A 15,542-nucleotide genomic window follows, 5' to 3' on the forward strand; every position below is an offset into this window, starting at 1 on the left:
GGGTGGATGTTGTATCCACTATGTCTGGGGACATGTCCGAGGTCCAGTAGGATCAGTTACCTTCGTGAGACCCGGCCGTCAGACACTTCAGACCACCTATAGCCCCCATAGCTGGCTCGTCTGGCCCTAACGCTCGGTCCACGAGGTGACCCTGGACCACCAAGCCACACACCACTACCAGCCCCCATCATTGGTGGATGAGTGTCTACCTCAGTAGGGCTATATTTGTGTGGTGGAATTAACCCACTGGGATCTCCAGAGTTCGTCGGATAGTACTCCATGGTGGCTGGACCCCATGGCTGTTGCTTGAGTATCACTCCTGACGACTGAGTGTTGTAGTGGCAGTTGCCTAGTATTTATGGTGCTAAGTGACTATCATAGTTGTGCTATTGAGTATGTCCACCCAGTAGGGTTGGAAGTGTATTGAATATGTCCATCCAGTAATGGTGTGAGTATGTTGAGCCTGAGGGCCTAGTAATAGATTTCGTCTGTTAGTACAAACCAATTTTTTCTTCTAATTTCATATTCATGTTTAAATAAACTTTGTATCTGTATAATTGGGTATATTATTTACCTACAGTATCTACCGTTATTTCTTCCCTATTGCTTGATACTATCATTACACCTACCCACGAGCCTCCTATCGTCACGCTACCAATGGTGATATATGAGAGTAAAAGGAATTGTTACTGGCACACAGGCCCTCATGAAGGGTGGCAGTAGCAGCCCTCATAAATGGTGGCAGCTCAAGCCCTCATAAATGGTGGCAGTCAGCAGCCCTCATAGTAGTAACAGTAATGGGCCAATTAATGAACACATGTTTGTTTTATGTGAATTTTTCTTTATGAAGACAAACAGGAAATGATCCATATAAAAGACTGAATGCAATGAATTTTATAAAACAAGGTCACACTTGATAACACCCTTCTGAACCTGGCCTGGCCCTGAGCCCAAGACACAGTAGTGAGAGAAATTCAAGACGTTGGGTCAAACGATGAGCAGGACAGGAAGATGTATGCAAGAGCCACAAACCAAGCAAAGGCAGAGTGTAGAAGGGCTGAAAAGGAGTTCCAGAGGCTGGTTGCAAGCGAGGTCAAGTCAAACCCAAAGGCGTTTTACCGCTATGCAAAGTCGAAATTACAAACGCGAGTAGGAGTATCAGACCTGAGGCTTGAAGATGGTAGTTACGCAGATTCTGACCAGGATAAAGTTGAGGCATTAAACAGCTTCTTTTCCTCGGTGTTTACAAGTGAGGATGTGATTAACCTTCCTGCGTTACAGGGCAGACGGTTCGACACAGCACTGGCCCACATTGTGTTCACAGAAGAGGGTATTAGAAATAAACTGTCAAAGCTAAAGGTCCATAAGAGTCCCGGCCCTGACATGGAGCATCCTAGAGTGCTAAGACAGTTGTGCAATGAGCTTGCCAGGCCTCTGAAGATCCTGTTTTGTAAATGCCTGGATGAACAAAAGGTCCCCAGTAAATGGAAAATGGCTCATGTGAGTCCTATCTTCAAGAAGGGCGATCGTCACTCCACGAACAACTACAGACCGGTGAGCCTGACCAGCATAATATGTAAAGTACTTGAGAGTATTATCAGAGATGCCACGATGGAACATCTAATACGAAACAACCTTATAAAGGATTGCCAACACGGTTTTATGACAGGGCGCTCCTGCTTAACACAATTGCTCAAAGTATTGGATATTTGGACCCATATTCTGGAATGGGGTGGCAATATCGACAATATATGCCTAGATTTTGCCAAGGTTTTCGACAGTGTACCCCACGAAAGGCTGAAAATCAAACTAGAAGGGTACGAAATTCGGGGAAATGTCCTAGCATGACCGCAAGCAGTGTGTGGTGATTAATGGCACGAAATCATCATCTGTAGCTGTCACAAGCGTGGTACCACAGGGCAGTGTGTATTGGGCCTGCTGTTGTTTGTTTGTTTCAAAAATGACGTGCCTGACGTACACTCCTCCATACAAATGTTTGCTGATGACGCCAAGTTATTTCGGGAAATCAAGAACCAAGCGGACTGTGAAGAGCTGCAGAAGGATCTCTGTGAGCTCCAAGAATGGTCAAAGAAATGGCTGCTGAGATTCAATGTCACGAAGTGTAAGAGGATGCACCTGGGGCGTACCAACGTTAAGGAGGCGTATCATATGTCCCAACGAGATGAAGAAACTGCACTAGTTGAGACTGTGTCTGAGAAGGACCTAGGTGTGTATGTTGACAATGAGCTGAAGTTCTCGGGCCATTACAAGAAGAAGGTAAATTAGGCAAATAAATTATTGGGTCTTATAAGAAGGTCGTTCAGATATCTAGACGGTCCGTCCCTCGTAACGATCTTCAAGAGTGAAGTGCTTCCCCATCTGGAGTACTGTCACCCCATCTGGTCCCCGAGATATGCTAGGGACTGTCAGTTGGTTGAAAATGTTCAAAGGAGGGCCACCAGACTGGTGCCAGCACTTCGGCACCTAAACTACCCTGAGAGATTGGAGCGCCTGAACTTACCTAGCTTATACTCCAGACCGGTAAGGGGCGACCTGATTGAGGTTTTTATGCATCTAAAGGGGCACTACTTAGTCGAGTGTCTTTATTTTGAGCTGGCAGACGCTCGCCCCACAAGGGGTCACAGCTCAAGATTGAAGAAGCCGCAAGTCCAGAAAACTGTGAGGGCAAACTTTTCGGAGTGAGAGTTGTAAACTCTTGGAACAATCTACCAGAAAGTGTTGTGACGGCACCGAGTGTGAGCTCTTTCAAGACCAGACTTGACCAACACTGGTGCAGGTTCAGGTACATTCAGGAGTCGGTGCATGCCCAGTACCTGCCAGCAGTGCATAACAGCCAGTACATGACTAGTAATTGCCAACAGTGCTTAACAGAGACGAGACCAAGCGGCTAACGAGCCGATCAGCGGTGAAGAGGATAAAAGTAAAAAGTAAAAGTGTGTTATCACTGTACAACCAACACCTCATCCACGCAAACACACGGACAATGGATAATCAGCAGATGATGAAGTGTCAACAAAGGGGAGGATACAGGGGTTTCACAAGGAGGGGGGGGGTACCTTGTCAGAGCCATTAGGCAAGTTAATTAATACCAGAAATCATAATGGCTGAAATATTAAAGAGTTAGGTCTGAACCCCCTCCATCCTTTTTGATCTGCCCTTGACTAATACCCTAAGTGAAGGCAAGGAGGTCAGGGGCCATGACAAATTGAACACAAAATCTATGTGACAGAAGGAGGTGTCAGGAAACTTGGGGTGATGCTGTAATCACACTTCCGAAAAAAAGTAACTGATAAAATTTTAAACCAAGATAAGAGCATTTCACTTAAACTCTTTATTGTAGTACCAGAAGCAGTATCAAAAGAATCTCTAATTAAAGCAAATGCCACATGCTAAGATATCCTTCATTTTGCAAACATCACATTAAGATACTGGCAAGAAGCCCAATAGTTCTAAACAAGGAGACGAGAGTTGAATGAAACAAGTAGATGGGTAGGCAGGGAAAGAAATTAATTGGGTGAGATTTCAAACAAAATTATTAAATATTCCTGCAAGGGTTAGTGATCTAAAAGGGAAATGAATGGACCAAAGTGCAAGAATGTACTGTATCTACAATTGAGATTTTCGACTATCCCGCGAAATAACTAATGTTCCATATATATGATCAGCTTCTAAATTGATTGATGAAATAGAATATTTGAAGGTACTCAGTGTAGATGGAAAGCTCAAGGCAGAGAGGGTTGTGAAAGAATATGTTTAACGTCTTGATCCAGCTTAGGAGGAAGCCAGGACAGATTCTTGAAGGCTAATTTAAAATGTCACCTTGCCTCAAATCCTCGTGTTTTAAGCGATTGAGTAATAATCAGATATTAATAATTGTATTGAAATATTTACAGATGAATAACTTTTGGCTTAAGTTATTATCATTCACAATTAGCAAACTTGCGATATTACGAATGCAAACAATTTCCTTGATTTTATCAATATTAAGTTAAAAAAGAGTAATTTTCATTCAAAATCTTAAATTAGTAGTTTAAATTAATACTATATTATAATAAAACTAATTGATTATGTTATTATGATTTATAAATTAGAACCAACGTTTTAACTCCTCAAAAACACCGCAAATATAACTCAGTGGCTGTAAGCTATTGGAGGAGTGGGTCATAAAGCAGCTCCTGGGAAGATTCTTACCATTTTATTTTACCAATTTGCTAATACTTTCTTAAGGACATTACCTGGTACAAGATAACCTTTTTGAAACTTGAAATTACTGTCAGGCAAGAAGGAATTTAGACGAATAAGCAGAAAACAAGTTTGAAGTTTCACGAAAGTCGGGAGATGTTCACTCCTTGATCTTGGGTAAGACGTTGAATTATTACGTTTATTTACTTTTGTTGTCAAATAGTACAGAAGATCAGCCGTTGTACACTGTAGTTTTGGACAACGTGAGGGTATTACAAAGATGCCAAGACATTAAAAAAATATGACATTAGGTTATTAAAAATCTGCCGATGTCATTGTTGAATTTTAGGACTTTGGAACTCCTGGATGGGGATGTGTCCAAACCTTCCAGTCTAGTAATTAATGGTGTAAATGATAAGGAAAACTCCACCTTCCAGTCTAGTAATTAATGGTGTAAATGATAAGGAAAACTCCAGGCTGCTTTCTTTAGGGATTTTCTCCATCGAATCTAAAACTGTTGCAGGAGTAAAAGGGAGAGAAACGATTTTGCATTTATCAAGTTATATCGTAAAGTAGGTGGCGGTCTCTGTGCTCTCAGCTTAAGAAAACAATACGGTCTGATTTTAGCAGAGAGATAAATTACCGGTTACTGATATATTTAAGGGGTATTATCGTTTCGGTCATGCAGCGAATTTGAGTATAATATGTTAAGGTTAGGTTGAAATTTTGTTTTTGTTTTTCCTATGGTTTTTTTGAGGTGTTTTGAACGACTTCTCAATAGGTGCATGACGGAAACAATCTTCTACCTATTAAGTGTGTTTTTTTTTTATTGCTGAAATCATATCAGTTAAGAGCTTTTCAATGGCCAAAGATACAGAGACAATGGCCTATTGTGTTTACTAGGTAATCTTAGTCGGGTTTTTTTTCCCCGTTTTCCACCAGACTTGGATTCTATGCGAGTACACAAACGTCTCGGAAAACTCTGAAGGAAACATGTACAGTATACACATTTGTTGTAGCAAACCATCACGGTGTTAAGTTCGATCGCGGAATTCACCTTAATTGTTACGTAGTGGATATACATACGACTCAGCCGGACGCCAAAAATCACACTGGATATAGTAGTTACTGCAGCCGGACTGACGGACTTTTGTTAATGGTTAGGTTGGGTTATAGCCGGGTAGGTTTGGTTATGTTAGGGTGGGTTATAGGGTAGGTTTGGTTATGTTAGGGTGGGTTATAGGGTAGGTTTGGTTATGTTAGGGTGGGTTATAGGGTAGGTTTGGTTATGTTAGGGTGGGTTATAGGGTAGGTTTGGTTAGGTTAGGTTATGTTAGGAGAGTGAGAAAGAAGGCCAGCTTAGTAACTATCATTGTAAAGTCTGCCCACCACGCATTGAGCTGCCGTACCTGTATCCCGCGCCTTATTGTTACCGCTCTTTATCATGTTGATTGTACATTGTTTTAGTTCGTGTTCTGATTGGTTGATTCGTTTCGCCTGTTGTAAGTTATGAAACAATCAGACCCCGTTTATTATTGCATTACCGCTACCGGTATTATTGTTAGTAGTATTAGTATTATTAATGAGTCTTATTTTAAGGGATTTGCCATTACACTTGATTTTCCACTATTTTCCCACTGGGCATACCTGTATATTCGGTTAATCGTTTTTATTCCAATAGGTTTTTCTGAATTTTTACCGTTATCACCAGGATTCTTTTTTAGTTAGGTTAGTTTAAGTCGCCCGGTTATTATTCGTTTATATCCCAATAGGGATAAAACGAATTTTTTCCTTTTATTCAAATGTAGTTAACGAATTTGGAAACTCCCGGTGCGGACAGTGACGTATCTCAACCATGGTCAATAGAAGAGGTCTACCCACATAGAATTTTGTCTCGTAATTTTTAGTGTTATAAGAATACTGTAATTACCTGTACTAACCTTGTTAGGCGCTTTAAGACATTTGTTGTTGAAGCGAAGTAATAACATTTTAACAACAACTACCCACACCTGACCCAGGACATTGTGATACTTGTAGGGAGTGTAGACATATGCACGTACACGAACACAACGATACACATACAGATGCGCTGTATAATACTGTAATAATATTAATAGTAAGGACGAGCAACTGTCAATATAGTGGGTACGGGTCATCATTAAAGTGGGTGCAAGTTGTCTCAGGTGGGTATAAATTGACTTGGGGTAATGACTTGTCCTGAGTACACGTTGCCATAAATCCTTCGCGCATGACTGCATTTTGAATTTAAAGCTTTCATTTGCGTGTGGGAAGACGTCAATTCCCGAGGGAATTGAAAGACAAAATGACTCAATTATTATTTTAGAAACCACTGTTTTCGTTTTATAATTTTTTTCTCTTCACAGAATGGGAAATTTTATTTGGTAGGTTGTGGTAGCAATGTTGAACCTCGTGTATTGTAAAGTTTACATCTAAAGCTAGGATTCCATTCACGCGTTAGCGTGCATGCCAATGGTTCCCTTTAGCGATTGAAAACGCAAACGCAGTGCAAACCCGTGAATGGAATCCTAGCTTTAGAGGTTTTGACTAATGACCATGAACTAATGCGTGACCGATGAGCCGCCCCGCTGCAGTCAGTCAGAAAAGTTTATATAGAGAGATTGAATGTTATATGCTTAATTATGTCGAGTTATATATATTTTTTTATTAATTCTCTTAATACATGAATCTGTATGCCTTGATATTCGCCATCGAGAAAGCTTATGCAGTGTAGATGCTGGATAACATAAGTACGTAGATCATTTACAATTTTACACACCCGCCATCACCCAGTATTTGTACGTTGATTATCGTACATATAACAACGCAGTTTAATTGATAGCCATAAAAAATAGTCTGCCACTACAACGACGTGTACGACCGTGGTCGTTACAATGGAAGTGAGATTTCTTTAATCAAATTGAGTTTCTTTTTCACGAAGGCTTTTGGCCTGGATATTCCAAATTACCCATCTGGGAGTAAATACCTACCGTTTGAGAACACATAGACTAGGCTACGAATATCCAACAGGTGTCAGTATGTATACAACCTACAGGTGAGGCTAGGCTATGGGCGGTATTCCTCAACTAGGCTGTGCAGATAGTATTCAGCAATATGGAATAAGCTGAGTAAGGTGTACTGTTGTGGAAGAAGGATTAAGGCAACATGAGTAGCTACATTTACCCATTACTGCAACTTGCCCTTGATTCGGGCTGTACAATTTTAGACATTCAATGTGTGTGCAGGAGGGGATGTGTTTTGATTTGCAATTAGTTTGTCTGTCTGCTTTTCCGTCCTCTTGTTTTGTAGGTTTCTGGGTAGCCTTTGCGTCCGAGATGAGATGATAGATTTTGAAGCGTTTTAGTTTGTATTTATTTGATTTTATTTTATTATTATTATTTTATATATATATATATATATATATATATATATATATATATATATATATATATATATATATATATATATTTATTTATTTATTTATTTATTTTTCTTCATTCCTGTACGTTTTATCTTTCATATTTATCACTCAGAATTTCTTCATTCAGCAGAGGAGCCGAGGATGGATGATACTTCAAGCTGGAGGGAGACTGTCCCGGTTGGATTCCACACTTCTGACGACCAGTTGACTTCTACTGATAAAGACTCTTACCAGGCACCAGGACAAGAAGATGCCACCTGTCATAGCGATTCTGATCTTGCATTGAATCAAACCTTTCCCTTGGTATCAAGTACACCTTGCAATGATTATCATGCAGGTACTCAGTTTCATAATCTATTTCATAATGCAACATTTGCAGTCGAACACCAGTCTGCTGATTTTACTTTCCAAGATGAGGCAGTTCAGACGTCCACAATATTAAACCAAACTGATTCGGCTCAACCGGACTTCACCGATGACACAGTTCGTCAAATAGATTTTTTATCGACTTACTCTAGGTTGGATAACGTGTATCCAGGTACCATTTCTAGCACTTTCCTGGTTACCCCTAGCAGTAATGATTCATTTAAAGTAGAAGACACCAGTAGCTTGAAAGGTGAAGGGGAAGACTTTTCCACAGAGGGTCACATTGGTAGCATGGACAACACTCCCGGTGATTCACAGCTAGGCTGTACAATAACTGTTCAGACTGATGTGGATATGAGTGTAGGCAGTGTTCCTAGGCAAAGAGGTGAATTTGAAGGTGCCACTTTTTCGGATAAGTCATCATCAGTAGACGTCCACGACAGCATTCTTCACGAGTACTCGTTGGTACCCGTTAAAGACACCCAGCTTTCGATCCCTGACAGTGAAACTTCAGAAGTGTGGAGGAATAAACCTTTACAACAAGAGGCGGGCCAAGCATCCTTACCGATGTACACTGCATCTCAGAATTCGAGACTCGGTGACGAAGGTCTTGGTAATAATTTTACTCTTTTAGAAGATATTGGTGATAGTGTTCTCAATGACAATTTCACTCTTGTTGGAGATATCAATGACAGTTCACTCGATAATAGTTTCACCCTGTTAGAAGATATTAGCGATAGTATACTAAATTACACTGACGCTACAGACTCTGAGGATGGCGAGAGAGGAGCGGTTTCAGAGACTGACATTTTAGCGTGTAATGTTGAAGATGAGCACAAGACTGATGAACACAAGTCACCTTTGGTGGAAAAGTCCGAGTCATTTTACTGTGGTAGGCAGGATTGTGGAAACAGTACGCTTGTATTCTGTAACATGTGTTGCAATTGCATATGTAACAAAGTTCGAGTTATTAACAGGCCCTTCGCTGACGATAATCAAATAAAGAAGAGCGCTGTTTATGATAGAGACGTTCCTATTGAGTGTTGCACAAACAGTTCTCCTTCACACGACACACTCCTAGAGGATATTAATGATAGCGTTCTGGATTACACGGGTATAACTAATCCAGATGACGACCAGGTGCCACATGTCTTCCTCGATCAGGATAAACGTGAGTTAAAGAGAAAACTAAATTTATCCCAAGATGAAAGCCTTTTAGTCAATGTAGAAGAAAGCTGGATAGAAAGTTACAACTGGGACCAGGAAAAGAAAGGACTAGAACCCACGTACGACTCGTCATCATGCACAGAAGGTAGCGGTTATAACAATTTTATTTATAATACACAAAGTGAAAATGATGGGTCATACTCACATCGAGAGGAGAGTAAAGTTATTCTAAGTGACTCCACTTGGCTTGGTAGTGACTCCACCCCATCCTTTGAAGGTCAACAACTAAAGATACTCACGTTAGGCCGGGAGAGTGTACAACCCACTACACCACACAGCCAAGGAACACACCAGCTTGCCACAACTGTTGGCCAAGGAACACACCAGCTTGCCACAACTGTTGGCCAAGGAACACACCAGCTTGCCACTACTGTTGACAAAGGAACACACCAGCTTGCCACAACTGTTGGCCAAGGAACACACCAGCTTGCCACTACTGTTAACCAAGGAACACACCAGCTTGCCACTACTGTTGACAAAGGAACACACCAGCTTGCCACTACTGTTAACCAAGGAACACACCAGCTTGCCACTACTGTTAACCAAGGAACACACCAGCTTGCCACTACTATTGACAAAGGAACACACCAGCTTGCCACTACTGTTGGCCAAGGAACACACCAGCCTGCCGCTATTACTAGCCAAGAAACACACCAGCCTGCCACTACTGTTGGCCAAGGAACACACCAGCTTGCCACTACTGTTGACAAAGGAACACACCAGCTTGCCACTACTGTTGACCTGAACACACCAGCTTGCCACTACTGTTGACCAAGGAACACACCAGCTTGCCACTACTGTTGACCAAGGAACACACCAGCTTGCCACTACTGTTGGCCAAGGAACACACCAGCTTGCCACTACTGTTGACAAACACCAGCTGAACACAAGGAACACACCAGCTTGCCACTACTGTTGACAAGTTGACACACACCAGCTTGCCACTACTGTTGGCCAAGGAACACACCAGCCTGCCGCTATTATTAGCCAAGAAACACACCAGCCTGCCACTACTGTTAACCAAGGAACACACCAGCCTGTCGCTACTAGTAGCCAAGGAACACACCAGCCTGCCGCTACTGTTAACCAAGGAACACACCAGCCTGTCACTACTGTTAACCAAGGATCACGCCAGCCTTAACTAACACACCAGCCTGCTGCTACTGTTAGAACACACCAGCCTGCTGCTATTACTAGCCAAGAAACACACCAGCCTGCCACTGTTTGCCAAGGAACACACCAGCCTGCCGCTACTACTAGCCAAGGAACACACCACCCTGCCGCTACTGTTAACCAAGGAACACACCAGCCTGCCGCTACTACTAACCAGGAAATGTGCAGTAGCACAGAAGGATCCCGCACAGCAGGGCACGAGATACAAACAGGAGGAACTAGTGATGGTACAACAAGTACTGTCATCAACAGAGAGGAAAGTGACTTACATCTAGATAGTCCTGATCGTGAGTCCATATCTATAGTAAATGATGAGGAGGACCAGTTCTTGGGTGTTATTTCTCGAGGGTCCGAAAGCCCAGAAGAAGAGTCTGACTCTGCTGGAGATATTATACGAGAACTGTGTTGGCTTTTCGGGCGAGAATACCCGAGAGGTAAAGACGATGAGAGTAGTTGTTCAAGTACAGCATCACTGGATGATGATTCGGCGGGATCATCAACGGAGGCAAGTCGACCTTACGATATGACCGTGGTTGACCGTTTAAAACACAGCTCAACAAACTTGCCATCTACTGAAGAAAGCTCACAACTATTCTGCGATACTCAAGTAACAACAGAATTACAAGTGAGAAAGGCAGTGGCCCCACAGGAGCCAGTGACCACAGAGGAGCCGGAGGCCACAGAGGAGGCAGTAACCACAGAGGAGGCAGTGACCACAGAGGAGCCGGAGGTTACAGAGGAGGCAGTGACCACAAAGGAGGCAGTGACCACAGAGGAGCCGGAGGCTACAGAGGAGGCAGTGACCACAGAGGAGCCGGAGGCCACTGAAGAGCCAGTGACCTCAGGGGAGGCAGTGACCACAGAGGAGCAGGATGCCACAGAGAGGAGAAGTGAGGACAGGGAGGAGCTGGAGGCCACAGAGGAGGCAGTGACCACAGAGGAGCTGGAGGCAGTGACCACAGAGGAGCAGGATGCCAGAGGAGAGCAGTGACCAGAGGAGCTGGAGGCAGTGACCACAGAGGAGCTGGAGGCAGTGACCACAGAGGAGCAGGATGCCACAGAGGGAGGCAGTGACCTACAGAGGAGCTGGAGGCAGTGACCACAGAGAGGAGGCCACAGAGGAGGAAGTGACCACAGGAGCTGGAGGCCACAGAGGGAGGCAGTAGTGATCACAGAGAGCCGGAGGCACAGAGAGGCAGTGACCACAGAGGAGCCGGAGGCCACAGAGGAGGCAGTGACCACAGAGGAGCCGGAGGCAGTGATCACAGAGGAGCCGGAGACCACAGAGGAGGCAGTGACCACAGAGGAGGCAGTGACTACGGAGGCAGTGACCACAGAGGAGCCGGAGGCAGTGGCAGAGGGAGCCGGAGGAGGCAGTGACCACAGAGGGCCGGAGGAGGCATTGACACAGAGGAGCCGGAGGCCACAGAGGAAGGAAGCGACCAGAGGAGGCAGTGACACAGAGGAGGCAGTGATCACAGGGGAGCCGGAGGCCACAGAGAGGAGCCTGAGAGGCAGACAGAGGAGGCAGTGACCACAGGAGGCCGGAGGCCACAGAGGAGCGGAGGCCACAGAGGAGGCAGTGACCACAGAGCAGGAGGAGGGGGGAGGCCACAGAGGAGGCAGTGACCACAGAGGAGGCAGGAGGCAGTGGAGGAGGCAGTGACCACAGAGGAGGCACAGAGGGAGTGAGGAGGAGGGCGGAGGCCACAGAGAGGAGCCAGGGAGGCCACAGAGGAGCTCACAGAGACTGGAGGAGGCAGTGACACAGAGGAGCCGGAGGCCACAGAGGACCACAGAGGAGGCAGTGACCACAGAGGAGCCGGAGGCCCTACAGAGGAGCCGGAGGCACAGGAGGAGGCAGTGACCACAGAGGGCCGGAGGCCACAGAGGAGCTGGAGGGAGAGCAGTGACCACAGGAGGAGCGGAGGAGGAGCCAGGAGAGGAGGCAGTGACTACAGAGGAGGCAGGACCACAGAGGAGGCAGTGACAGAGGAGCAGACCACAGAGGAGGCAGTGACACAGAGGAGGCCGGAGGCCACAGAGGAGCCAGGAGCAGGAGGCCGGAGAGGCCACAGAGGAGGCAGTGACCACAGAGACTGAAGAGGAGCCGGAGGCCACAGAGGAGAGTGACCACAGTGGACAGAGAGCGGAGGCCACAGAGAGGCAGTGACCACAGAGGAGGAGACCACAGGAGGAGGCAGTGACCACCAGAGGCCCACCAGAGGAGGCAGTGACCACAGAGGAGGCAGTGACCACAGAGGAGCGGAGGCCACAGAGGAGGAGTCAGAGAGGAGGCCACAGAGGAGGCAGTGACCACAGAGGGCAGGAGGCCACATGAGGCCACAGAGGAGGAGTCGGAGGCCACAGAGGAGCAGTGACCACAGAGGAGGCAGGAGGCAGCCTGCCACTACTGTTACCCAAGGAAACACTCCAGCCTGCCACTACTGTTACCCAAGGAACACTCCAGCCTGCACTGTTACCCAAGGAACACTCCAGCCTGCCACTACTGTTACCCAAGGAACACTCCAGCCTGCCACTACTGTTACCCAAGGAACACTCCAGCCTGCCACTACTGTTACCCAAGGAACACTCCAGCCTGCCACTACTGTTACCCAAGGAACACTCCAACCTGCCACTACTGTTACCAAGGAACACACCAGCCTGCCGCTACTGTTGACCAAGGAACACACCAGTCTGCCACTACTGTTGGCCAAGGAACACACCAGCTTGCCACTACTGTTGGAGAACACACCAACACTACTGTTGACCAAGGAATACACCAGCCACTACTGTTGGCCAAGGAACACACCAGCTTGCCACTTACTGTTGACAAAGGAACACACCAGCTTGCCACTACTGTTGACCAAGGAACACACCAGCTTGCCACTACTGTTAACCAAGGAACACACCAGCTTGTCACTACTGTTGACAAAGGAACACACCAGCTTGCCACTACTGTTGGCCAAGGAACACACCAGCCTGCCGCTATTACTAGCCAAGAAACACACCAGCCTGCCACTACTGTTAACCAAGGATCACGCCAGCCTGCCGCTACTGTTAACCAAGGAACACACCAGCCTGCTGCTATTACTAGCCAAGAAACACACCAGCCTGCCACTACTGTTTGCCAAGGAACACACCAGCCTGCCGCTACTACTAGCCAAGGAACACACCACCCTGCCGCTACTGTTAACCAAGGAACACACCAGCCTGCCGCTACTACTAACCAGGAAATGTGCAGTAGCACAGAAGGATCCCGCACAGCAGGGCACGAGATACAAACAGGAGGAACTAGTGATGGTACAACAAGTACTGTCATCAACAGAGAGGAAAGTGACTTACATCTAGATAGTCCTGATCGTGAGTCCATATCTATAGTAAATGATGAGGAGGACCAGTTCTTGGGTGTTATTTCTCGAGGGTCCGAAAGCCCAGAAGAAGAGTCTGACTCTGCTGGAGATATTATACGAGAACTGTGTTGGCTTTTCGGGGGAGAATACCCGAGAGGTAAAGACGATGAGAGTAGTTGTTCAAGTACAGCTTCACTGGATGATGATTCGGCGGGATCATCAACGGAGGCAAGTCGACCTTACGATATGACCGTGGTTGACCGTTTAAAACACAGCTCAACAGGTGATGACAACACTGGTATACAGGCGACACAAGAATTACGAGTGGCAAAGGAAACAGGAGATGCCACAAAGGAACTACAGACTAAAGACCAGATAGAAATAACGAAGAATTCAAATGTTACTCCTGCGGTAAGCTCTTCACACGGTCGTCTGAATTCTCCCTCGTCGTCGTCAGAGAAGGTCATTGTGAGTGTTGGGGTGACTGAAGACCTGCTTGATCTTGATGCTTACGACGCCTGTTGCCCGGGGGCTCCTGACGACGTGTGTGATCCTGGGCTGCATTCCCTTCCATATGGGGTAAGTAACTGGTGATTAACTTGGTCTTGTGTACCTTCTATGGTGAAATTATGCATCTCCTCTCTTACCCCTTCCCCTCCTCTCCACCTCTCCTCTCCTCTGTTTAAAATATACAAAATGTAACCAGACTAAGGGCGTGGCTGTCAGTACTAACCATCAACCATGTACTTCAGGTGGGTGATAGCCAGGAAGGGGCAGCCATCTTCAGCTGTGGGCAGGAAGAGGTACTGCAGGCGATTGGTGAAAGCGACTTCAGCACCTGGGCCAGTCTTTCGCCCCATGTGCTGAAAAGAGGTGAGTGGGGTGACCTGTTGATGGCAGTGGGGTCACCTGTTGTTGGGAGTGGGGTCACCTGTTGTTGGGAGTGGGATGACCTGTTGAGGGAGTGGGATGACCTGTTGAGGGAGTGGGATGACCTGTTGAGGGAGTGGGGTCACCTGTTGATGGGAGTGGGATCACCTGTTGATGGAGTGGATGACCTTGAGTGGTATAGGCCGAGTGTTAATGGTGACTGGGGATAAGCCTTTCCAAGTTCAGTTCAAGGGACTGGGTTTGTATTCATGTGTTCAAGTTTAATTCTAATGAGTGGGGGAAAACTGTTCATATTGTGTTCATGTATGTATGTAATGGTCAGCATCCTCGCCTCGCAAGCGAGCAAACCCGAGTTCGATCTTAGGGCAGGGCGAAACTATGGGCAAGTTTCTTTACGCCATTTGCCTCTGTCTACCCAGCAGTAATTGTGAACCTGGATGTTAATCGATTTGTGGATCGTATTCTGGTAATGGTTAGCCAGTGCAGTTGGCGAGCTGTCCAGTCTTCTCGGACTATTACTTGAGACTGGGTCATGCAGCTCGTTAACTTAGGGTGTGGTTGTTGTGTTGGCGACAGCTTCTATACCTTAACAAATTCACGCCTAGATGGCCCTTGGGCCGGCCATCCTCGATTTCGAGGGGCTTCCATTATTAAAAATCAGTTCATACTCAACATTCAGTCGATGGTATAAGAGTGAATATATTTCTGCAGTCCGGTGTAATTTATTTAAAACATCTCAGATCGAAGGAAAAACTCCACGCTGGGTTTATTCACCTGATTGAGTGTCTCGGTGCACGCGAACACGATCTACCGTTTGATAGCTGGTGATGGACGGGGCGATTCCATGTTTATCCGTGTGGCTAATTCGGGCGTCACCGTATACGCGAATA

General features: G+C 45.8%; 1 protein-coding gene across 1 annotated transcript; it reads left to right on the forward strand.

Annotated features, from left to right (window-relative positions):
* Window positions 1–10,568: 10,568 nt before the first annotated feature.
* LOC121869496 (serine-aspartate repeat-containing protein I-like) lies at window positions 10,569–12,581 on the forward strand. The gene is made up of 3 exons (XM_042370851.1): window positions 10,569–11,395; window positions 11,600–11,879; window positions 12,453–12,581. Exons 1-3 carry the CDS (start codon window positions 10,569–10,571, stop codon window positions 12,579–12,581), a joined length of 1,236 nt encoding a protein of 411 aa, XP_042226785.1.
* The last annotated feature ends 2,961 nt before the right edge of the window (window positions 12,582–15,542 follow it).

The sequence above is a fragment of the Homarus americanus genome, unplaced genomic scaffold (assembly GCF_018991925.1).
Source record: "Homarus americanus isolate GMGI-L3 unplaced genomic scaffold, GMGI_Hamer_2.0 scaffold23578, whole genome shotgun sequence".
Taxonomy (NCBI): domain Eukaryota; kingdom Metazoa; phylum Arthropoda; class Malacostraca; order Decapoda; family Nephropidae; genus Homarus; species Homarus americanus.